This window comes from Onychostoma macrolepis, chromosome 20 (genome assembly GCF_012432095.1).
Source record: "Onychostoma macrolepis isolate SWU-2019 chromosome 20, ASM1243209v1, whole genome shotgun sequence".
NCBI lineage: Eukaryota > Metazoa > Chordata > Actinopteri > Cypriniformes > Cyprinidae > Onychostoma > Onychostoma macrolepis.
In genome coordinates, this window is record NC_081174.1 from 14396860 (window position 1) to 14422051 (window position 25192).

At 35.5% G+C, this 25192-nt stretch overlaps 1 protein-coding gene across 3 annotated transcripts; it reads left to right on the forward strand.

Moving 5' to 3' along the window:
* Window positions 1–124: 124 nt before the first annotated feature.
* On the forward strand, window positions 125–24915 carry kdr (kinase insert domain receptor (a type III receptor tyrosine kinase)). 3 transcript variants are annotated; one of them, XM_058756401.1, is made up of 30 exons: window positions 125–380; window positions 2489–2585; window positions 2757–2971; window positions 3472–3593; window positions 4980–5148; window positions 5392–5528; window positions 7572–7764; window positions 8405–8522; window positions 8642–8814; window positions 8947–9103; window positions 11639–11750; window positions 12349–12457; window positions 12560–12904; window positions 13130–13276; window positions 14321–14452; window positions 16097–16203; window positions 16579–16717; window positions 17695–17799; window positions 17890–18003; window positions 18153–18241; window positions 18507–18672; window positions 20254–20345; window positions 20481–20603; window positions 20699–20810; window positions 20914–21013; window positions 21301–21406; window positions 22067–22209; window positions 22476–22560; window positions 22760–22845; window positions 22935–24915. In XM_058756401.1, exons 1-30 carry the CDS (start codon window positions 317–319, stop codon window positions 23149–23151), a joined length of 4074 nt encoding a protein of 1357 aa, XP_058612384.1. In that variant the 5' UTR covers window positions 125–316; the 3' UTR covers window positions 23152–24915. The 3 variants fall into 3 exon arrangements, with proteins under 3 accessions (XP_058612384.1, XP_058612382.1, XP_058612383.1); XM_058756399.1 differs by having other exon boundaries at window positions 18504–18672; window positions 22935–24914; XM_058756400.1 differs by having other exon boundaries at window positions 16582–16717; window positions 18504–18672; window positions 22935–24914.
* The last annotated feature ends 277 nt before the right edge of the window (window positions 24916–25192 follow it).

The window sequence follows — 25192 nt, forward strand, 5'->3', positions numbered from 1 at the left end:
GGTCTATATTCTCCAGACCTTCGACCTCTAAAGTCTGCAGACATTAAATGAACAGTAATGTCTTTGATTAGAGTTGCGCTCCTCCCCCGCCTTCCTCTCTATCAGCGCACTTCAGTCGCGCGACCGTCAGTGAGCGCGCAACAGGTCTCTCTCAGTGTCAAACTCAGAACTGTCCCTTTCATAGTCTGTTCTTCATCCGTCTCTGCGAGGTTAAGGATTTTAAAGAGCACAACTGTGTCGTATTATCGTGATGAGGAGTTAAGGAATTTCTGAATTTTGGTTTCATGCCGGGACGGTCCAGTGTTACTGTCGGGTGATGGCAAAGACATCTCATGTGCTTTCTCTCGTCGACATCCTCTTTACCATCAACTTGGTTATAGGTATGACATAAGCGTCTCTAAATATTCAAAACACACTCTGATATTAAATACATGCTCACGTCAGCATTAGTTTACTTTTCTCATCATAATTGGCAACTTATTGTTAATAGATAGGCTAATTGATTGTACTGTTGCCGCTGCAGAGTTTCGTCATGTTAGCTATGTATTATAAAAACCTTATTAAAATATTTTCTTGTGAAAACTGTACACCTGTTACTGATTTGAAACAACTCTAGTTATTGTTTTTCTTGTTTTTAAGTGTTATTTCACCTGTGGTAAATAGCCTTTTAGATGCAAACAGTTTGAATTACAGATTAATTCAAGGTGAAATAGTAAAAAAAACTAAAAACTTTTATACGATAAAATTATATTTTGAGCATTTTGTTTTTATGAATCAAAAGCAGGCTATTTATCTCGTTATATATTTTTTTATAATAGCGTTCCCAGAACACAAATAACATTTGTATAGATTTCTATTGCCTCTCAGTTATGTTCTTTTGTTGTTGTTGTTTTATGTAGCGTTTATGTAATTTTTAGTATAGCATTGCTTTATTGTTGTTTTCTGTGCTCTGTCTTAATGATACTATTGGTTGTTGGTGAAGTCAGGTTAGATAAGATGCAAGTCGTCATGTAGTTTTACATATTTGAATCAATATTATTGTAAGAACAGTCAGTATGTTATATTATTTCATGAAATACAGTTAAATATTGTTTATGTGTTGTTGCGTTTCAAAGCTTTGGCAACCAGAGCTTAAATTTATAAACTTGAATTTATAAATGTAACTAAAATGTGAAGTAGAGACTAAGAGTTGCTTCAGTATAAAATAGCTAAATTCATTTATTGTTTGATTTTGATTTCCATCACAGTATTTATAATGCTGTATATAATATATAACGACTGCATTAATCAGTGGAACCTTTTTTTCTTGCTCCAGTTCACCACTGCTTACATTGAACTTATTCAAATTAAATGTATAGTTTCAAGATTTCAAATGGGATCTAGTGAGAGATGTTTGCTTTTAGAACAGTTAAAACCAAACCTTCTATTCTTTCATGCCCTTATCTTGTAATTCCCTCAGTTCGCTCTTATTCATCAGATCCAATCAAGCCTTCACCACCATTGTTGTTTCGAATGCTTTCAGTGCCTGGCAATTTAAATGTTAAAACAAACAGTTGAATAAGTTAGTCTCCATGGAGTGCATGTGTTTTAGCATGATTGCGTGTGCCCATAAGAGTGTGTGTGTTCCCAGAGCTAGTTCCTCTGGAGCAGGAATCCCACCTCAGGCTTTGGAGCACGGGGCCATTTAGCCCGGCCCCAGCCCATCTGCCCAGGCTTCCTGTTTTGACACATACAGGCCTCCGTGCTGCTCTTGCAGTTCCAGTGGAAAAATATCCCAGGGTCCCACATTACGCTGCTCCATTCCACAATGCACTGTGCCATACTCTACATGTCTGTATCCCTTACATCCAATGTAAAACCAGGCCAGGCTATGGACAGGCATTCACGGTCCCACCACTCCAGTTGACTGTGAAATATTAGGGAGATCCTAGGAAAGGTGCATTGTTGTACCTCTTTAAGTTTATTTAGTTTTGAGGTTATTGTAATATATTACAGCCATATGTACAGTGGTTTATTATGCTGAGGATGGTGGTCCTACTGTCTAGTGTTTAGTTTTAATGTGAAATATTGTGATATGTTGTCTAGATTCCAATTTACAATGGAAGTTTTTATTTTATTTTATTTTAAGATTATTTTTCCTCCAAAAACAAACAAAATGGTACCAAGTGGCAATTATACTTATATAAAACTAAATAACATTTAATTATGCATAATTAGTATATGCATAAATAAGCAACTAACCATAAACCTAACCATAACCCTAATAAGCACATAGTTAATTAATGTTATTCACTACATACGAAAAAAAAAAAAAAAAATCAACCAGTTAATAAGTTATTTGTACCTGTAATAAATGGCACATATGAAATTGATGTAAAGGCAGAGCAAGTGTTGATCTAAAGTCCTCATTAAAATCATTTAGTGAGTATTTATGTAAATATCAGCAGCTTTCCTTAATTAAAACCTTCTTGTGTATTTTTTCTTGCAGCAATAGAGCTCAGGTTTGTGCCTGATCCTCCAACCTTAAACATCACTGAGAAGACTCTCAAAATCAATGCTTCAGATACACTGGAGATCACATGCAGGTAAGCTTTGCTTCTGGAGAAGAGCGATTCTGTCTTCATTCAGTTTTATTCTGAAGCTACTTTTCCCCAGAAGGGTGCTGTTTTTGTTAGCTATTAATTTTTTATGGTAAAAACAGAAGCTAAACAATGTCAGTTTTTGCTTGAACATTGTCTTTTCAACCTGTCATACAGGGGACGTCAGATCCTGGAGTGGTCTACACCTCACAACCGAACCCGCTCTGAAAACCGGCTCACCACAACAGACTGTAGCGGCAATGGACTGTTCTGTAGCACTTTAACGCTCTCCAAAGCAGTAGCCAATGAGACTGGAGAATATCGCTGCTTCTATAAAAACCTGCCTGTAGAGGATGGAAAGACTTGTATATCTGTGTATGTTTTCATACAAGGTATGATTTTCATGTGTAATTTTTAAAGTTTTCAACAAACAGATGAACAAGTATTTCATAAGTTTCTGACCCGGTCTCCCACTCTCTTTCAAAGAAAGTGAGAGTGAGAGAGTTGGAATGTTACAAAAAAATGTTCATCGCATACTTCCTCTGTTATCCTTCAGGATAACCTCTTGACCTCTTCAACCTTTATAACCTCTTCATTCTGGTGGAACCACCACATTTTACTTCCCTTTTCAACCATAATAGCAGTAAACTCCTGCCTTGTCCAGACAGAAAAAATATAGGAAATGGGTTGTTGTTAGTGTGATTTGGTAAACTTACTTCATTCCATACCTATGAAACCTTATCAAATGTGAATAACAATTTGTAAGTACTGGTGCATTTAGTGAACAGTTAAGTCAAATTATGCATGATTTTGTCAACATTATCTTTTCTGCATGTGTTTTCATAAATATCTGGTTGTTGGATAAATATACAATACATGCTTATGTTTTTAGATTACCGTACGCCATTTGTCCGAATGGCTCAAGATTATGATGTGGTGTTCATTCGTGAGGGAGAACAGGTGGTCATTCCCTGTCTGGTATCTGTGGAGAACCTAGACGTCACACTGTACACAGTGAGTGTTTATACACACACATATTCTCCTACCCTACATTGGTAACCTGCAAATGTTACCTTCTATTTCTAAGGAGCTGTTTCTGTTTAATCTAAATGTAAATTTTCATTGGCATCATTTTTATATGCTAAGAATAGTTCAGTGATGTTAAATAATATTTTTGATCTAAATAAAACCAGTTCATTTTGCTGTTGTTATGATTTGTGCAAAACTTGTAGTGAGTTTTCAGCAAATTACACTACCATTCAAAAGTTTAGTTCTTTTTAATGTTTTTGAAAGTTTCATTATAAGGCTGCATTTATTTGAACAAAAATACAGTAGAAACAGAAATATTGTGAAATAATATTACGATTTTTATTACCAGTTTTCTATTTGAATGTACTTTAAAATATAATTTATTCTTGTGATGAAAAGCTGAATTTTCAGCATCATTACTCCAGTCTTCAGTGTCACATGATCCTTCAGAAATCATTCTGATATGTTGATTTTCTGCTCAAGAAACTTTGCTTATCATTATTAAAGATGATTTTCATCATTCTACTTAATATTTTGTGGAAAATGTTTTTCAGGATTCTTTGATGAATAGAAAGTTCAAAAGAACAACATTTAGAGAAATCTTTTGAAACATTATAAATATCTTTACTTTCCTTATTTGATCAATTGAATTCATCCTTACTTATAAAAGTGTTAAGGTCCGTTCACACCAAGGACGATAACTATAAAGGTAATGATAAAGATCTTTCTAAAAATCGTTCTCAATATTAAAGAATAGCAGAGACCACACCACAGCTATAAGGATAAAGGCACAGAGAAACGATATTGTTGAAATCACTATGACAAACTTTGGCATCCAATCAGAATCCATCCTGCTATAACGGGCTCGAGAATTTAAAGTGGTAGACACGTGTGCGCTTAGAATAAACTAGTGCTGTCAAACGATTAATAGCGATTAATCGCATGCATATATACATGCATGTGTGTGTATTTATATATACATAATAAATATACACAGTACACAGACATATATTATGTAAACAAAAACTTTTATTTTGGTTGCGATTGATCGCGATTAATTGTTTGACAGCACTAGAATAAACAGACGATATCGTCCTCTGGTGTGGACGCTAAAATCTTTATCTTTATAGTTATCTTTGTAGTTATCATTCTTGTTGTGAACGGGTCTTTAGTGTCTTTCAAAAAATTCTAATGGACATTATACATATGCCTTATCTTTTGACTACCAATCCATAATAAATATCACAGATGCGACTTTAAAATATTATACTAATATTTTAAAGTTTATTTGTCAAGATCCCTGTGTTGTTTTGTAATTCTCTGCTGGTGATGTGATGGGAACAATGTGTTTATGGTGTTTGTCTTCAACAGAAGTATCCAGTAAAAGAACTGGCCACTGATGGGAAAGAGGTTATCTGGGATAGCAAGAGGGGCTTTATCCTGCCTAGTCATGTGGTCAGCTATGCTGGGGTGGTCTACTGCCAAACCACTATTCGAAACGAGACCTATCAGTCCTCACCTTACATTGTGGCTGTCGTAGGTAAGTAAAAAAAGACAAAATGTTAATTTGCATGAAGTTGTGTGATTTAAGAAATATGATATGACCATGGTTTGTGCATCTGGACTTTTTGCAAGCATGTCAGAAATGATAAAACTGCTTTTGAGGAGGCAAGATTGCATTTGTTGAGAATATAGAGCAGTCTGGTGTGAGATCAGCTGCCCTGGTCTCAAGAGAACAATGCTCCACCCGGCACGTCCCTTACTCCCCTTCCCTCTTCCGCAGGATACAAGATCCATGACCTCACCCTGAGTCCACCTCATGAGAGGCTAACGGTAGGGGAGAGGCTAATGCTAAACTGCACCGCTCACACCGAACTCAATGTGGGAATCGACTTTCAGTGGACCTTCCCTCATGAGAAGGTCAGTAACTTATTCAGAAAGTTAACCTCAGTCTTTAGCATTTGTGGCATAATCTTGATTACCACAGAAAAAAACTGGACTAGCCCCTGTTTTTTTTTTTTTTTTTTTTTACTTGTCTCCTTCCTGTTCTCTACATAAATTCGCAATATCCGGTGATGAAAAACAGCCAGAAACAGTCTAAACAAAAGCTGTCTGTTACGTCTTTATTTGATAGCAGGTGTGTGACAGCTTGCCTCTGTTGATGTATGAACCATAAATGGTGACAAATAACTAGAGCTTCACATATACAGTCATGGCCAAAAATATCGGCACCCTTGGTAAATATGATCAGAGAAGGCTGTGAAAATTAATCAGCATTGTTAATCCTTTTGATCTTTTATTAAAAAAATTCACAAAAATCTAACCTTTCATTGGATAATAAGAATTTTAAATGGGGGGGGGGGGAAATATCATTATGAAATAAATGTTTTTCTCTCATACACATTGGCCACAATTACTGGCACCCTTTTATTCAATACTTTTTGAAACCTCCATTTGCCAGTTTAACAGCTCTAAATTTTCTCCTATAATGCCTGATGAGGTTAGAGAACACAGACCATTCCTTCATCCAGAATCACTCCAGACCCTTTAGATTCCCAGCTCCATGTTGGTGCTTCTTCTCTTCAGTTCACCACTCATTTTCTATAGGGTTCAGGTCAGAGGACTGGAATGGCCAGCAGAAGCTTGGTTTTGTGCTCAGTGACCCATTTTTGTGTTGTTTTTGAGGTTTGTGTTTGGATTATTGTACGGTTGGAAGATCCAAACATGGCCCATTACAAGATTTCTAACAGAGTCAGTCATTTATTAATTTTTTATCTGTTGGTATTTGATAGAATCCATGATGCCATGTGTCTAAACAAGATGTCCAGGACCTCCAGCAGAAATATAGGCCCACAACATCAAAAATACAGCAGTATATTTCATTGTACACATGGGGTACTTTTTATCCCTGTGTTCACCAAACCCATCTTGAGTGTTTGCTGCTAAAAAGCTAATTTTCTAGTTTCATCTGACCATAGAAGCCAGTCCTATTTGAAGTTCCAGTCATGTCTGATAACTGAATATGCTGGAGTTTGTTTTTGGATGAGCGAGGAGATTTTTTCTTGAAACCCTCCCAAACAACATGTGGTGATGTAGGTGCTGTTTTTAAAGTTTTATGACCCCGAGACTCAACTATTTTGTGCAATTCTCCAGCTGTGGTCCTTGGAGAGTCTTTAGCCACTCAAACTCTCCTTCTCACCGTGCATTAGGACGATATAGACACACGTCCTCTTCCAGGCAGTTTCGTAACATTTTATGTTGATTGGAAATTGTTAATTATTGCCCTGATGGTGGAAATGGGAATTTTCACTGCTCTAGCTCTTTTCTTAAAGCCACTTCACTAATTTGTGAAGCTCAATTATCTTTTGCTGCACATCAGAAATATATTCTTTGTTTTTTCTCATTGTGATGGATGATTAAGGGAATTTAGGCTTTGTTTTCCTTCCTATTTATACTTCTGTGAAACAGGAAGCCATGATAATTTCATGTTCATAATCACCCTGGAGTGATGAAAATTGTGAATATGAATGGGAATATACTTCAGAGATATTTTACTCTTAAGAATTTCTAGGGGTGCCAGTAATTGTGTCCAACGTGTGTTTGAGAAAAAACATTTATTTCATAATGCTATTTCCCCCCATATTAAATTCTTATTAATCAATGAAAGGTTAGATTTTTGTGATTTTGTTTTTAATAAAAGATCAAAAGGATTAACAATACAGATTAATTTTCACAGCCTTCTTTGATCATACTTACGTAACACATGTTCAGAACATTCCTTTCAAATTTATCATCAGCTAATCTTTTCTGTGACATTTATGTTTTACTTGAGACACTTCAATCATAATCTCAGTTTGATATGTTTCACATTTTGATTTGATTTTGTTTTGGTTGGATTGCAATTCCATAAATAACATCATGCATTTCTCTGGCTGATTTTAAACCGTTTCTCTCCTCCTGCAGAGAGGCGTCAACAGCTCAATGCCAAGGACACGCTATGAGACCAGGTCTTACAAGAAGAAGCTGTGGAACTCTTTAGAACTGTCTAATACTCTCATTGTAGAGAATGTAACTGTAAATGACACAGGAGAGTACATCTGCACAGCCTCTAGCGGTCAGATGCAGAAGATTGCCCGAGCAGCCCTCATCGTCTATGGTATGTGCTTTTAGAAAAACCAACTTATAGGGATAGTTCAACCAAAAATGAAAATTCTGTCATTAATTACTCACCCTCATGTCGTTCCAAACCCATAAGACCTTCGTTCATCTTCAGAACACAAATTAAGATATTTTTGATGAAATCCAAGAGCTTTCTGACTCTGCATAGACAGCGAGAGAACTACCACGGTCAAGGCACAGAAACATAGTTATGACATCTTTAAAATAGCCCATTTGACATCAGTGGTTCAACCGTTTTTTGTGCGCAAAGAAAACAAAAATAACAGCTTTATTCAACGACTTCTCTTCTGGGTCAGTCCGCCACCATTCACAAGAGTACCATGACTCATGAAGAGAAGAAATTGTTGAATAAAGTCATTATTTATGTTTTCTTTGCGAGGGTGAGTAATTAATGACAGAATTTTCATTTTTGGGTGAACTATCCCTTTAAACAAAAGAGAGCATTATATCATTGACAGCATCCATATTTCAGTGCTGCTGGCACACCTAAGTCAGTTATATGTTGCTGGCATAGGTAGCATATGATAGCATAAAGACCATATGTTTTACAATACAAATAATACAATAATAAAACAATGTTTTAATACATTATACTAACATATGAATTGATATTTCAGAGAAACCATTTATAGCGCTCAATGATCAGATGTTGCAGACTGTGGAGGCAACTGCTGGCCAGGAAGAGGCAAAAATCCTGGTTAAGTATTATGCTTATCCAGAGCCCTCTGTCAAGTGGTAAGTGATTATTATATTACGTTATATTATATTACATTATATATTATTTAAAGTACCTATAAAGAATAGATTAGGATGTTGTGCAAGTCAGACTGAGCTTTTCACTCTTGTCCATCCAGGTATAAGAATGATCAGCTGATAGTGTGGAAGGATGAGTACAGGATTAAGCCCAACAGAGGATCTCTTACTATATATGGGGTTACAGAGAAGGATGCTGGGAATTACACTGTTGTCATGACGAATAAGATTACCAAGGAGGAGCAGAGAAGAACATTTCAACTGTTGGTTAATGGTAGTGAATCTCTCCTCTCCTCTCCTCTCCTCTCCTCTCCTCTCCTCTCCTCTCCTCTCCTCTCCTCTCCTCTCCTCTCCTCTTCTCTTCTCTTCTCTTCTAGTCTGTTAACTTGTGTGTTTATATGTACAGTTCACCCTAAGATTTTTGAGAAGGAAGTGCCAATGGATCGAGATGTTCACATGTATGGCAGTAGCCCTACACTCAGATGCACAGCTAGTGGAGGATCCAGCCCTGTCACAATACAATGGCAGTGGATGCCCAGAGAGGACTGCCCAGTCAGATTCCTGTAAGTCTTATGTCACATGATTTGATGCAATGTTCTTGTTTTGCTTCAAATGTAACCTGTGTAATACAGCCAAGAATGTATACTGTTAAAAACAGAAACTTAACATCAGAGAAATGTGTCATTCATGTGGTAACATCTAAATGAGCTGGTTTAATTCAAGCAAATTTATTAAAAATATGAATTAGTATAACTCTATTATCCTGATTTAATTAGGTTAGGCAAGTGAAAGTTATTTGAAGATATCGATTGCACATGCCACATTTTATAGTTTATACACACATGCATTATTTTTGTTAGTGCTTTACCAACATATTATTTTTGCAAAGTGATTAAGTCATTTTTCAGTGTAAAGTGATTATTTTCACTTTAATCATATTGTACTATATTACTGGCATTTTTATATCTGCTCTGTATTTATATTACTGTAAATATTGCTCTTGTATGACAAATTGTTCATGATATTTTTCATTTGTACATTTATCTGGAAGAAATGTAATGCAAATGCTAAAACACGTATATCACAGCAAAAACAGAATTTCCTCTTGAGCTCCCCAACAGCTTGCTATTAGGAGGCAGCAGAAACCAAACAAACCTGTCAAAATCATACTCTCTAAATGCCAACACTTAGAAATAAAAAAGAAGGAAAGAAAAATTAAATATTTCTTCCTGTATTTGTGTGGGGAAGTCAGTTGCTGTGTTGTTTAAGTTGATGATATTATCATTAGTCATTGTTTTGCTGACAAAATACGCATGGAATGAGAATGTTTGCATGTCCTTGTTTGCTCAGTGCTTTGGCATTTTTATTCCAAGAGAAGATGTATCAGAACTGTGCAAGCATATTTGTTCCTGGTGTTTAAGTGTGTCCCACAGTGCAATTCATTAGCATGTTGTGCTCTAAATGGGCATTCATCCTGAAACGACTGTTGTGATTGGGCAGCCAGTATGACTGCTTTGGTTAGAGAGATCTTCCATACTAAGAAATCAGCTCCTGTGATTTTTAGTTGAATTGTAACTTTGATTGGCAGCCTGCATTCACAGAACATCACTCCAAGGATGTTGTGATCATGTAATGAGCATTCAGGGCCAGGCATCACGCGAGCCTTATCTTCAGATTGCACCCTCACCTACTTCCGTAGTCCTCATCACAACTTCCTGTTGTTCTAAAAGCAGATGCATTCAAATCTCATGTCCTTGATAAAACATGAAAATAACACAATGTCTGTCACTGCGTCCTACTAACAAGAGTTCACCCTCGCCCTCACCTTTCATTACAGCTTTTATGTGTCCTATTTTTGTGTTTGTCTTTTTTTCAATCTCTTTTTCCTTTTTCCGCTCTCTCTCTGTCTCGTCTCCCATGGCTGACCTACATGAGGTGCTGATGTCTAACCCAAGTCTAAACCTGATGTCTGTTTATTGACATTTATAATAATTCTCATTGCTCATAAATATGTGTGGCAGAAGTGGAATTAGAGAGGAATGGAGTCAGTTATAGGATGGTCTAAATTTAGACTGTTAATAATAGATGCATTGTTGTTGTTGATTCTGGGTGGTGTTTTCTGTTCCTGCTAGAGATGTGTAGATAATTAGAAGTGTTTATTTCTGTCTGTGTATTCTCTTTTGAGATATGGGTCCTCATGTTCTTGTTAAAATGTTTGTCTAAAAAAAAATCTTTATATATGAAAATTATATGTGACCCTGGACCACAAAATCAGTCATAAGGTTAATTTTTTTTAAAATTGAGATTTATGCATCATCTGAAAGCTGAATAGATAAACTTTCCATTGATGTGTGATTTGATAGGACAATATTTGGCTGAGATACAACTGTTTGAAAATCTGGAATCTGAGGGTGCAAAAAAAAAAAAAAAAAAAATCTAAATATTGTGAAAATCTCCTTTAAAGTTGTCCAAATGAAGTTCTTAGCATTGCATATTACTAATCAAAAATTAAGTTTTGATATTTTTATGGTAGGCAATTTACTAAATATCTTCTTGGAACATGATCTTTACTTAATATGCTAATGATTTTTGGCATAAAAGAAAAATGGATCATTTTGACCAATACAGTGTTTTGTTGGCTATTGCTACAAATATACCCATGTCGTGACTGGTTTTGTGGTCCAGGGTCTCTCTCTCTCTCTCTCACACACACACACACACACACACACACACACACATATATATATATATATATATATATATATATATATATATATATATATGGTAACACTTTAGAATAGGGAATACATTCAATATTAATTAAGAGTTTCCCCTTGTTAATCTAATTTGTTGCTTATTAACAGTAAAGTAATTGTTAAGTTTAGGTATGTGGTAGGTTTAAGGGATCTAAAATATGGTCATGCAGTAAAAGGTATTCTACTATGTGCTTTATAAGTACTAATAAACAGCCAGAATGCTAGTAATATGCAGGCTAATAAGCAGCTAGTTAATAGTGAGACTTGGTCCTTAAAATGAAGTGTCACCATATGAAAATACACAAAAATGCACAAAAAACTGGTAAATCGTGTTATTCACAGACCTAAGTCAGACCAGAGTGTGGTGAAGTGTGACAAGTGGAGGGAGATATCAAATAACACAGGGAAGAATCCCATCATCAATCCCACATCTGTCATTGAACGCTCTCTTAAGGTAAACATCAATTCCAGTACTGTGCCTACGTGCTGTGTTCAGCTCAGCCTTTGAACATGCAAAAAGCTATTTCTAAAAACAACATATTCTGCTGGGTCCAAAAGTCTAAGAATAGGATTCAAAATCTAATTTAAACCTGGTAATAAATGTGAAGCAAAGAAATGTTAGACTGTACTGTAAAATAAATAAGATTCTTCACTATTTCTAGGTCACTAATCAAATAAGTGAATGTACAGCATGAAGTGCTTTGTAAGATGGTCAAATATTTGAAGCTTAAGATGGTCTGTGGATCATCACAATGATGCTGGAGAACATGATCACCAGATTTTAAGCACACTTGTTGAGTTCATGAGTTTGGCTATCATTAAAGCAAAAGAGGCATAAACCATTTCTACTGTAAATTCACATACATTTTTCAATTTAACTATTCACTCAAATTTGTCATGAAAATGCAGAGGAGAAGCAATTTCACTAGTGATTTGAGACTTTTGGACCCCCACTGCATTAATGGTTATTCTTAGTGAATCTGACTATAATATATTTTTTAAATTATCCATTGCCTTCGATACTGTTTTGATGATCTGCTGTTCTCAAATAGACCATCAGCACACTGAAGATCCAGAAAGCATTTGATCATGCTCTCTACAGGTGCATTGCTTCCAATAAGATGGGAATAGAAGAGCGGGTCATTGTGTTTCAAGTAGCTCGTGAGTGCTGACGGTCTTCACTCTACATCTCAACTTAAATAACTGCGATCAAATTTTTAGAAGTGGTCAAATCTGAACTTTTGATGTTTGTCTTCATCACAGGTTTCCTCAACCTAAGCGTCCTCCCCTCCAGCAATCCTATTGAGGGAGAGGATGTGGTAATGCGCTGTGTGGCCGATCGACTGCTGTACTCTAACTTGCGTTGGTATCGGGTAACAAACATAGCCAACCCTGATGCCTCTCCAGCAGCCGTGCCCTGTGATACCCTTACCCTGTCGCCTCTCCACCAGACCAATGTCACCATATCAGGCCTGCAGGGCACCAATGCAACACTGGACCTGCCCATACCCAATGCCACATTGATGGACCAAGGCCTGTACGCTTGCCAAGTGGAGAACGTGGGCACCAGTGAGAGAACCTGCTTACTTCACAACCTCAGACTCAGAGGTTAGTCCATAGCTTTGCATTGAGTGATTTTTAGGAAACTTGTTTGAAAACAGTCATTATTTGTGTAATTTCATTTGTTGGTGATGCTAGTGGTGCAGAAATTGCACACTTAACAGACTATATTTAGTTGCATTATTCAGTTTACATATGTTCAGATGGGATATATTGCAGAAATCTTGCACAAGCTTGAATGTACATCACAGATCAGTTTATATCTTTCTGCAGCTCTTGAGATGTCAAGAATTGTGACCAATCTGACTGACCAGAGAGTGAATGTGAGTAACTCTACTACTCTAGAGTGTGAAGTCTCCGGCACACCAACTCCTACTGTAGTTTGGACTAAAGACAACCAGACCGTCATGGAGGGATCAGGTGAACAACGTAAAACCTCTATAGAAGTACAAAAATATTATAGGTGCAGGAATAAACAACTCTCTCTATATCCACAGTATTATCAATTTGCAGTTGCCTTAGGGTTGGAATACACTACACAGCTTTTGCATGGATTTTTGCCATTTGCAGTTAAATTAAGATAAATATTACATTAACAACTTAAAAAAATTGGAATATCATAAATAAAATGAGAAATGTTGCCTCAGCAAATAACTAAAATAAACAAATAAAAAAAAAGCTAAATGAAAATAAAAAAGCAATACAAAATATTAAAAGAATATTATAATAGTATATGTAATAATCCTAAAATAACACTGTTGATGAGTCAACGCTGGTTGCCAAATGCAGATTTTGGATAGTTTGAGTTGACAGATTTCACAGAAAATCATGTTGCATATAATGGCCACAGATTCAGATTTGTTTACCTTTATACTATGAAGCAAGGATATCAGTTCATGTGTTAAAGGGAAATCTGATTTTAAATAATCTGAACTCAACTCTGAACTCTTTGTATTTGACCACAATTCCCAGGCTTGAGAAGAAATTAATTTATTGTTTAAGTAAGCTGAATCTCTTAATAAAAATATCAGATTGGTTTTAGTGTGCTTTACAGACAAAATGATCAGAGGCGAATAATTTTCTTTTCCCTTCATTTTTGAGACAAATATAATGTGTAATAGCTACCTGTTCATTTAGATCTGGGTTCCAACAGAGCAAACAAAACCAGTGATGTCAATTATAGTGCTACTGTTACTGCATGTCACACAAATGAAATATTAATCAACTTTAGGGAAATACGCTGTATAAAGCTGTAATAGGCAATTGTTACCTTAAGAAGCTATGTCTATCTGACCCTTAAAATTAATTATAATCTGTTGCAGTCAAGTGTATTCATTGATATTAAATAATATTTATTGATTGAGTAAAACCAGTTTTGATGTTATGCCACAAAGCACATTAATTAGGTTACCTGGCAAAGCATTTTTTACAGTGACAGTAATATTCATGCTTTTCTGTTGTCAGGTGTGATTCTGAAACATTCAAATCGTGTCTTAACCATCCAACGGGTGAAAAAAGAGGACAGTGGCCTTTACATATGTATGGCCTGTAACCAGCAAGGCTGTGACTCTCGCGAGGCTCGTATCACTGTAGATGGTGAGTGTGTAAACAAAACTCATTGCTTGATTTATTTTATTTTATTGGTTTGCACTTTTAAAGAAAGGGCAGTATGACCTAAACAGTTTTTTTTTCTGTGAAGTTGTGCAATACATTAATGTAATTTGTTTTTGAAAGAATCCTCTTATGCTTAGCAAGGCTTCATTTATTTGATAAAAAAAAAAAGAAATAGTAAAAACAGTAATATTGTGAAATATTATCCTATTAGTATCCTATTTTAATATATTTTTTAAATGTAATTTATAAATAAGTATAATTTATATACAAGTAATTTGTCTTATTATTATCAATGTTGAAAACAAAAGAAAAGCATTTATTTAAAATATAAATCTTTTGTAACATTATAAATGTCTTTACTGTCACTTTTGATAAACTGAATGCATCTTTGCTCAATAAAACTATCCATTTCTTTAAAAAAATAAAAAATAAAAAAAATTACTGACCCCAAACTTTTGAACCATAGTTTATACCAAAAGACGGCAGGTAGATTCGCAGTAGTTTGTCAGTTATAAATCGACATGCAAAACATCACGTAGTAGCCACACTATTAAAGACCCCATTTTACGAGGATACATTCTCTGAACGTGTCATGGTTGTGAAGCGAGCTCAGTCTCCCACTGACTTTTATCCTCATTGAGATTTTGTTGTAATCAAGGCTTTGTGGCAAAAATAGCTCTCTTTTAGTCTGTCAGGAAGGGGGCTCTGTTAGTGTACATCCTTTAGGGAGTGCTTAAAGAAAACAAAGCAAAATCCCAGAACACAAAAGAAGAGAGGGGCGTCCCACCCTCTCTCTCTATATCACTCTCTGTCACACACATTTTCCCCAGTCACTTACATCTTTGCATGGTTCCGCCTCTTGCCTCACACACATAAAGGACAGAGAGCGCAAAGGCCCACAACTAACAGAGACATGCTCAGTGTGTACGTGACTCGTTTCTCGGCATCACTGTTTCTTGTTGTCGCTGTTGCCTGACTGTCACAACAAGAGACATTTACTAACAGCCCTGTTCCCACAAAGAGTAAAAGATAGGAAGAGAGAAAGAAATAAAGTAAATCATGTAGTGATCCACTGAGCAGTTGCATGTTCTAATATAGAAATATACTTTTCATTTAATGTGATTCAGTTTTGCTGGTCTTATTTTGATTGGATGAAATATCAGGTCAGCAAACAATTCACATTCCTTGCTCTTGTAGCCATGATACACACCCAGCAGCACACAAATATTTCCTGTAAACTAGGTTCTTCCAGGCAATTTGTGCCTCCCTTTGATATTAATATTAAATGAAGAGGCATTTTTCCAGCTCCTCTCCGAAATAAAATATTTATCTTGTTCTATAGGACTTTTCTGGTATATATACTTTTTTTTGGCCAAATTTGTACCAAATAGACATAGATATGTCAATTCATGTCTTTAATATTTATTAAAATAATATTTAAAGATGTTATTGTTGTTATGATGTTATGTTATTGTATCTGTCTGTCTGTCTGTCTATAAATGTATCTATTGCTGTTGTTCTATATTGTTCCATAAATCCATCCATCCACTCAATTTTGGATAAATCTTGTATCTTTATGTCATCTTTTTTTGTGATGTCTGATTGATCATGCGACCCATCTCACAGGTGCAGAAGAAAAGATGAATGTGGAATTGATCATGCCTATTGGTGCCGTGGTCATCGCCATGTTCCTCTGGCTCCTCATCGTCTTCGTCATCCGTAATAGGAAGCGGGTAACATTCCATCTCTTTCCCTTTTCCTCGTTTGCTTCCCCTCTCTCTTTTTCACGCACAGGCGCACACTTCACTCTCCTGACTGATCAAAACTGACTACCCGGACTTGGCTTACGTCGTCTCTATTGTATGCTCAGCCCACATTCTGCTGCGATGCGTCACGTACACCGGCCAGCCGTGGGCCCAAGTCCTGCAGTACCCCAGCCTTAATTCTGCCTCTGAGTATGATAGTGGCTTCCAGTAACTCATTAGTGGGTGTCTTTATAATGAGGGCTTGATTCTGGGAGACTCAAGCTGGACAAAGTTGGAGGTCTTGCGCTGTGTTTGCCATTCAGTCATGCTCACCCTTTCCATCCCTACCTCTTCCCTCTCTAGCAGCCTAATGAAGGAGATCTGAAAACTGGCTACCTGTCAATCATTCTGGACTCAGATGATATGCCAATGGATGAGCACTGTGAAAGACTGACCTATGATGCAAACAAGTGGGAATTCCCACGTGACAGACTGAAGCTAGGTGAGACTTGGCTGAACATGAGAAATAAAGCAATTATATTTAAAAAAAAAACAAGAATAAATATCCAGGGGTCAAATGAACTAGGACCAATCTGGAATGACTTTTCAGTACTTTTAAAAAACAAAAACAATTTTTATATATATTCAATAGAAACATTCTGTCTTCATTCAAGGAGTGTACCTATTTGACGCAATTAGTTCATTACATTAACTCCCTTTTGTTAATGCAAGACCTTGTAAGATGCAACATGTTGGTCTAGAACAGAAAATCTATTACTATCTATTAATTTGGAGTAGCATTTATTTGTTTGTTTGTTTAATTGGTTAATTGGAATCTGCATTTAAATCTGGGACTACTAACATCAAATGCAAGAATTATACAACTGAACCAAAGTATATTATGTAACACATTCAGTGATATGTTTTTAATTCTCCATATAACACACATATATATATATATATATATATATATATATTGTTAGTTGTTGGTTAATTGGACTATGGTTTTGATTTTAGGATTAATCACAAGCAAGAATCATATCATTGGACCAACATATACTATACTTAAGTGATATTTTTATATTTATCTGTATTAATCTGTGTAGTATTTATTTATTTATTTATAGCTAGCTAGATTTTTGGATATTTTTATATTTATCTATATCTATATATTATCTATTCTTATATATTTATCTGTATTATCTAGATTTATTTGCATTTGTGTGTATTTAATTTTGAATTATCATTTTGTTTTTCTTTGTTTTCTAATACAAGCAAATACATGCATTAGTTAGTTATAGAACATATTATGCATATTTTTTCTTCTTGGGGATTAGAGAGGTGAGCATATCATAACTTGCCTAAAATCACCATGCCCAAAGTCCCAATTTAACCTCTGTAAACAGCTAAAATTGCACAAAAATGGTACTATAAATGTACATGTAAGTGTTCACAAATGTGTAATACTATGCTTTCCAGGAGAGCCGCTGGGCAGAGGGGCATTTGGTCAAGTTGTGGAGGCGACCGCATATGGTATTGAGAAGGCCACCACCTGTACTACAGTAGCAGTGAAGATGCTCAAGGGTATGAGGCATCTGTTCACTGGCCTTAATAAACTGACTGCACATATATTTTCATGACACAACTGACTGCAGCATTATCAATATCCAACAGAGGGCGCTACCACCAGTGAGTACCGTGCTCTGATGTCTGAGCTGAAGATCCTCATCCATATTGGTCACCATCTCAATGTGGTCAACCTTCTAGGAGCCTGCACCAAACCAGGAGGTGAGTATCCCTTTAAAACTCTCAAAAAACAGTCATAGTAAGAAACACGTCAGAAATGCCACAGAGTGGTTGTGCATTGTTGAGAAGAACACAGTGTGCCCACAAATTAAGGCCTTTCCACTTCTTCCTCTTTTTCTTTCCTACTTCAGGACCCTTGATGGTGATTGTTGAGTACTGTAAACATGGTAACCTTTCCAGCTATTTAAAAAGCAAGCGAGGAGAGTACAGTCCCTACAAGGTAAATTCCATCATAACCTAGTGCATAACTAGTAAAATCAGGCTGTGATGTGGTTTTGAAGATCTCAGCTCCTCTTTTTAACAATGTCCTCTTATGTGGTCAGATTGATTTGGGTGCCTTATGTAAGACATTGGGCAACAGCCAACTGTAAGGCCTTTAAATGTTGTTCAGGGTTGAAGGTGTTATGAACTGTACCTGATATGTTGGTACTTCTTGACCCTGACAACAACAGAAACTGATCCACACGTGTTGTGTTTCTCAGAAGCAAACGCCACGGATGCCGTGTAGGACGGAGGCGCAACAGGAAGAGGATTTGCATGAGGGGGATCTGGGTCTGGGAACCAGCACTCGGCTGGACAGCTGCACTGGTACTGCCATGTGCACCAGGATGGGAGAACAGACCTCCACGACCCAGCTGCAGGATGAACAAGGTACAGATACTTTGTACTGTATCTGGACGGAGATAAAATGGCACATTTAATACAGTTATGGAAACCATATCAGACTGTATCAAATGTTTAACTTAGTATTGTCATTTAGTTCATTTAGATGTTACCACATAAAGCATATATTTTAGGTCATGAAATACACTTGGAAAATTAACGTGTCTTGTGCTGTGTCAACTCCATCTAAATGCTATACTCCATGTAAAACTTATGTAACTGCAAAAATAAATGAATGAATTAATAAATATTTAATATTTATAGTAATTATTCTAATTATTAAGCAGCTTTAATGAGCTCATTATTTAAGATCATACAGTTTGTACTTTTAAAAATTAATGTTACACTGTAAATGAATAAAAAACATTTTTTATAATAAAACTTCAAACATACATACATAAACTGTATAATTTAATATTATTAATACTTTTTCTAATTATTAGGCAGCTTTAATGAGTTCCTATTTATTAAATATAAATATCTAAACATATTTAAAACAAGATACATTTACTTAAATTAGTATTATAAATTAATATATTAAGACTTTTTTAATATTTTGAACGATTATTTTCTTTATTCATTGGCAAATAGTTTTCTCCTGTTTTGCCAAGCCTAAACTAGTATTAATTTAGCATTATATAGATACTATTATATTATTTCTTAATATTTAGAATTAGCTTTGTTTATATTTTCACTTTTCATTTTATGTGTTTTGTCATTTTAATATATCAGTTTTGTATTTCTATTCATCTTTTACTCCAATTTATTTATATCAGTTAGTTGCCAATGTTTTATAAGTTTAAGTTTATCGAATATTTTGATTTTACATTATTTCAGCTTTATTTCAGTCACCAAAAACAATTTTAATTGTTATAAACTTTTTTACTTAAAAAATGTTTTACCAAATGTAGCTAGATATATATTCTCTTTTAGAATATAAAATTAAAATAATAGTAATTACTCTAATTATTTAGCAGCTTTAATGAGCTCATTATTTAAAAACCTACAGGGAATGTTTGTACTTTTAAAAATTAATTTGTCACACTGTAAATTAATTAAAAATTTTAATTTTATAATAAATACATACATAAACAAACAAACAAACAAACAAACAAACAAACAAACAGTATAATTATTTTAATATTATTAATCATTCTTTTAATTATTAGGCAGCATTAATTAGCTAATATTATTTGAGAAAATAGATGGAATATTTGTAAATTGTCACACTATAAATTAATAATAAGTAAACAAAAAAATTAACTGCAGAATAAAAATAAATAAACAAACAAAAATTATTTTATTAACCATTCTTCTCATTATTAGGCAGCTTTAATGAGATCACATTATTTGAGAAAATATATGAATATTTGAAATACTTATAAATACTAATTACAATGTAAATTAAAAAATAAAAACAAATAAAAATATATTTTTAAAAAATCAAATTAACGAATTAATAAAACTAATGAATGCAAAAAACACTTACAGCACACAAAATATACACTTTGTTTTACACATATACATACATTAAATAAAATGTATCATGTGTTATCTGCTCATGTATAGAGAGTTCAGACTGGGATCACCTGACGATGGAGGATCTCATCAGCTATAGTTTCCAGGTGGCCAAAGGCATGGAGTTCCTAGCCTCTCGAAAGGTAAAACTGAAACACGTTACCATGGTCTACTTGTGTGTATATGTGTGTGTGTGTGTGTGTGTGTACTTTGTTCATTAATGTTTACAATTCATTCAAGATGATTGCTTCAGTCATAATGCTACTTTGTGTTTGTAGTGTATCCACCGGGACTTGGCAGCCAGAAACATTCTACTCTCTGAAAACAACGTGGTGAAGATATGTGACTTTGGGCTGGCCAGAGACGTATATAAAGACCCCGATTACGTCCGCAAAGGAGATGTGAGGACTCTTACTACACACACAGACAACTTCATTTCAGCTGTTCAGTGAAATAGACTCATTTATACTCAAGCATTTCCTCTCTATCATCACAGGCTCGTCTTCCTCTCAAGTGGATGGCTCCTGAGACCATCTTTGACCGCGTGTACACCACACAGAGTGATGTTTGGTCATTTGGTGTTCTGCTCTGGGAGATCTTCTCACTTGGTAACACAATATTTGATATTAACTTGAACACTGAGCTTATTAGACAGCATAAACCTACTATAATAGGATGACATGTCCTGATGGCCCATCTTCTTTGGTGCAGGTGCGTCTCCATACCCAGGTGTGTGCATTGATGAGTCTTTCTGCAGGCGACTAAAGGAGGGAACCAGAATGAGAGCTCCAGACTACGCCACACCTGAGATGTAAATATACTTCACACTTTTAATCTTGCCGTAAAATTGAAGGTCTGTGGAAATAAGCAGTTGATCTAGGTTTTCATAGTTCTGGCGATGCCAGACATAGTGTTTCCAATGGAAAATGGGCATAAGTAGTAGTACCTACAATTTTGTTTAACTTTCATACTATTTCATACTGTTTACATAGCAGATGGACCTTATTCTTATTATTGAAACGAGAGATGTGGCAACTGACTGAATCCTTAAAATGTAATCAACCCCATCTCTTCCTTGTTAATGTGAAATTCTTCCAGATACCAGACCATGCTGGACTGCTGGCTTGATCGACCTAAAGAAAGGCCAACATTTACTCAGTTAGTTGAGCATCTAGGCAATCTGCTACAAGCTAGCGCTCAACAGGTTAGACTTGACTCCAAGTATATGTTTTGTCTCATTCATGTGTTTTTAGTAATTGAGACATAGCTAAATAAATAACTATTTTTGTCTTGTTTTACATAAAAAATACCTTAAAATAAGATACATTTACTTAATATAGTAAATTAATATAGTGCATTTTATTTTATTTTTTGTCCATTTATATTTTGAATGATTATTTTCTTTAGTCCATTGGCAAATAGTTTTATCCTGTTTTGCCAAGCCTAAACCAGTGTTATTTTAGTATTATATACATTATATTACATTTTTATTTTAGTTTTAGTAATTTTAGTACTCCAACTTATTTATTTCAGTTACTTGCCAAGGTTACATTTATAATTTTCACTAATGTTTTGTAAGTGTATCTAATATTTTGATTTTACTTTATTTCCGTTTTATTTCATTTACCGTGTTTTAAACTTTTTTAATGTAAAAAAAACTTTTTTTTACCAAATGTAGTTAGATGTAAGATAAAACTATCTTATGCAATTTCACCTGTCATGTAAATTTGGATGGATAGATATTTTTATTGGAATATGACAAAAATAGGAATAAAGTGACTTTTGCAGCATGTAATGGAACATGGTTCAATGTGACAAAATTGAAATCTTCTAATTGAACTATTTTTTGTTACCTGTGTTTTAGGATGGAAAGGACTACATCCCTCTGACAAACGGAGAGATGGAAGAGGAATCAGGGGCTCCTCACCTTAGTGTGACGTCGAAAAGAGTTTTCTATCTAGGCAACAAAGAGGCCCAGCTCCACTATGACAATGCTCCACCCCTGGGGTTAGTTACACTAACTTCTCAGTCTGGTGTTTTTTGTATGTCTGTGTGTGTGTGTGCAGTTGTTGCCATTCGAATCTGATTACTGACTGAAAAGAATCAGATTTATTTATATCCTTGCAAGCACTGATACTTATCCCCACCCCAGTTATCTGACTTTTATGATGTTCACACAAAACTGAAGATCTGACATTTATGGATATAAAGTGCTTAACCTCTCCTTTGACAAACTAATGCAACAATGGTCCCACCCATGCCTTTCCTGACAGGTTCCCACAGCAGATCGACAGTTGCGGTGTGCCAATAAGTATGACTACTTTTGTGAACATTCCCCTGGAGCACACTGCTGTAATGGTAAATAAACTCTACAATATTACAACTCAGATCTCATCATGATCCAAAAACACTTTCAGTGAAATGAGAAATTTTCCTGCAAAAAATGAAACTACAGTTAATATAGATGATCTTGATTGGTGTAATTAAATAATGTCAAGTTGATTCAGGAAATGAAATAATTTGTCTTGTCAAATTTAAAAGCTCTTTCTTTGTACAGAACGGTCACATGGACTGTGGCGTGGGCTTATCACGTGAGCAAATGAAAGCTTTGGATCGGCAAGTGCAAAGACCACTTAATTTCAGGTGACAAATTCATCCTGATCTCAGTAGAGCTACAAACCAAGGCAGTTTCACAATCATATAAACACATTCAATCATGCTTTTATGTGCAGCCCACTACTGCGATGCAAGAGCAAGGAGTCTTTAGCATCTGAATCGTCCAATCAGACCAGCGGCTATCAGTCCGGCTACCACTCTGATGATGCAGAAGCCCCTATATATGCCAACGAGGAGATGATCCTGAAGAGAGACATTCGGATGAAACCTCCACTGCCCAAGAGAAATGACAAGTTCAGCGCAGAGGTCCGTTATAGTGCGCCTCCAGTTTAACATCTGTAGCGCTTCAAACAGTCTTCCTCTCTCTGTTATTCAGAACCTTAGTGTAATAGTTCAGCCAAAAATGAACATTTCAGTTACATTTCAAGTTGTTCCAATCCTGTGTGAGTTTCTTTCTTCTGCTGAACATAAAAGAAGATATTCTGAAGAATGTTGGTAACTGATGTCCATAGTGTGGAAGAAAAAAATACTATGGAAGTCAATGGGTGCCAGCATCTATTTGCTTACCAACATTCTTTAAAATATCCTCCTTTGTGTTCAGCAGAAGAAAGAAACTCATACAGGTTCGGAAAAACTTAAGGGCGAGTAAATGATGAAACTAAAATGTTCATTTTTCAATCTTTAATGTAATAGTTCGGCCAAAATTTTTAATTTGGACATCATTGCCTCACCCTCATGTCTTTTTAAATCCTGTTTGACTTTCTTTCTTCTGTTAAACACAAGATGAGATATTTATAAAACAATGAATGAATGGAGCTGCTCTTTATGATGCTCCATTTTGAAGCTTGTCAGCCCTTGGTCACCATCCACTTACATTGTCTGGTAGATTACAACTTTGTTTGTTCCTTAGAAAGTCATACAAGTTTAGAAAAACATGAAGGCGCATAAATGACTAATTTTTCTTTGGTGAACTTTCCTTTCATGCTCATGCGACAGAATAGCCAAAGGGTAATTTCCTACCTAGAATGAGTAGCAACCTTCTCACTTCTCGTCCCGTATTAGGTTTTTCCTGCCATTACTCATAATATTGCAACCGCATGACTGCATCATCCAAAGTCAACAAACTGTTAAATTGGCTGTCGAGCTTCGATTGAGGTGCACCATTATCGCTTCTTTCGTAATTGTATGCGTAAAGGAATCACTGACTCATTTGAACTGTTAACTGTTTCTTTTATCATACTTACTTTTTGAAATAAATGTAATATATTGTTTTGGAACGGACTGTTTTGGAGCAGATAAGATGTATGTTTTAGTTTTATTCTTCTAAATGTCAGGGGAGTTTGGAGAGTGAGAAAGCCTTAGCCATACAATCATGTTTACACAGACTGCGGAGCAAGAGTGGACTCTCAGTGTGTCCACGCCACTTCCTGAGCAAAGGCATGCCCTCTTCCTACCGCACAGGAAATAGCAACTGGAATGTCAGACAATTGAGTGTGTGAATGTTTTCCATTTTTTTTGTCTTCATCTTCTGCATTGTCTTTAAACGTATCGTGACCAGACTTGTTCTCCCCCAAGCAACAAACAGTCTGTCTGAATTTTGTTTTCTCAGCTTTGTTTCTTGGTTGGCCTTTTGATTGTACAGTTTATAATGAGGGCCTTCTTTTTCTTTGTAAGAAAAATGTCAGTATTTTGCCATTATGATTATATTATTTAGTTAAACGTCCATTAATGTAATTAGTTTTTTTTAAATAAACACTCTTGCCAGTTAAAAACAACATTTATGTGTGCGTGTTTGCATGCGCAAGAGTGCGCCGATCTTCTGTGACCCCTCTCTTCCTGTATCTGTTTCTCAGTGACCCTGACGAGACAATGTACTCGTATCTGCAGTTATTTGTGTGCGTCTGAGAAACTGCATTTTGGGTTTCATGTGCTTGTATTTTTGTGCATGTGTGGGTGTGAACACTTGGGCCTGAGGAAACAATGCTCACACAGCCTTGGGTGTTTTCCTAGGAGTGCTGCTCTCAAAATGGCTGTCCAGAATAGCATGCACAAGGCCATCAAAGTGCGGTGAGATCTGCGCTCTGGGCCTTATTTTTCATCCAGCTATTGTTTACATTTATCATTGTATTAATAATGAAAAACTAGGTTAGTTGAGTCATATCATGTGTCTCACCCCTGGAGGAAACAACCTTATTAAAAATCAAAAAATGTTTTATTTAAATCTTTGATCAAATAATTATTTTTCATGTAAAATTGACATGAATTTAGTAATGTCTTAGTATTCAGTTTGTCTCTGTTTTGCTTTAATAATCTAAACATGTTCTCCAGCATGATTTAACATGATCCAGAGCATCTTGAGCTTCAGTGAATTCAA

Excerpts from the sequence above, each read along its gene's own strand:
- kdr (XM_058756399.1), top strand. The coding sequence starts at position 317 with ATGGCAAAGACATCTCATGTGCTTTCTCTCGTCGACATCCTCTTTACC. Across the intron at positions 8,523-8,641 it reads CCAGAGCCCTCTGTCAAGTG|GTATAAGAATGATCAGCTGA; the intron begins GTAAGTGATTAT and ends TTGTCCATCCAG. Across the intron at positions 22,561-22,759 it reads TGGAGCACACTGCTGTAATG|AACGGTCACATGGACTGTGG; the intron begins GTAAATAAACTC and ends TTCTTTGTACAG.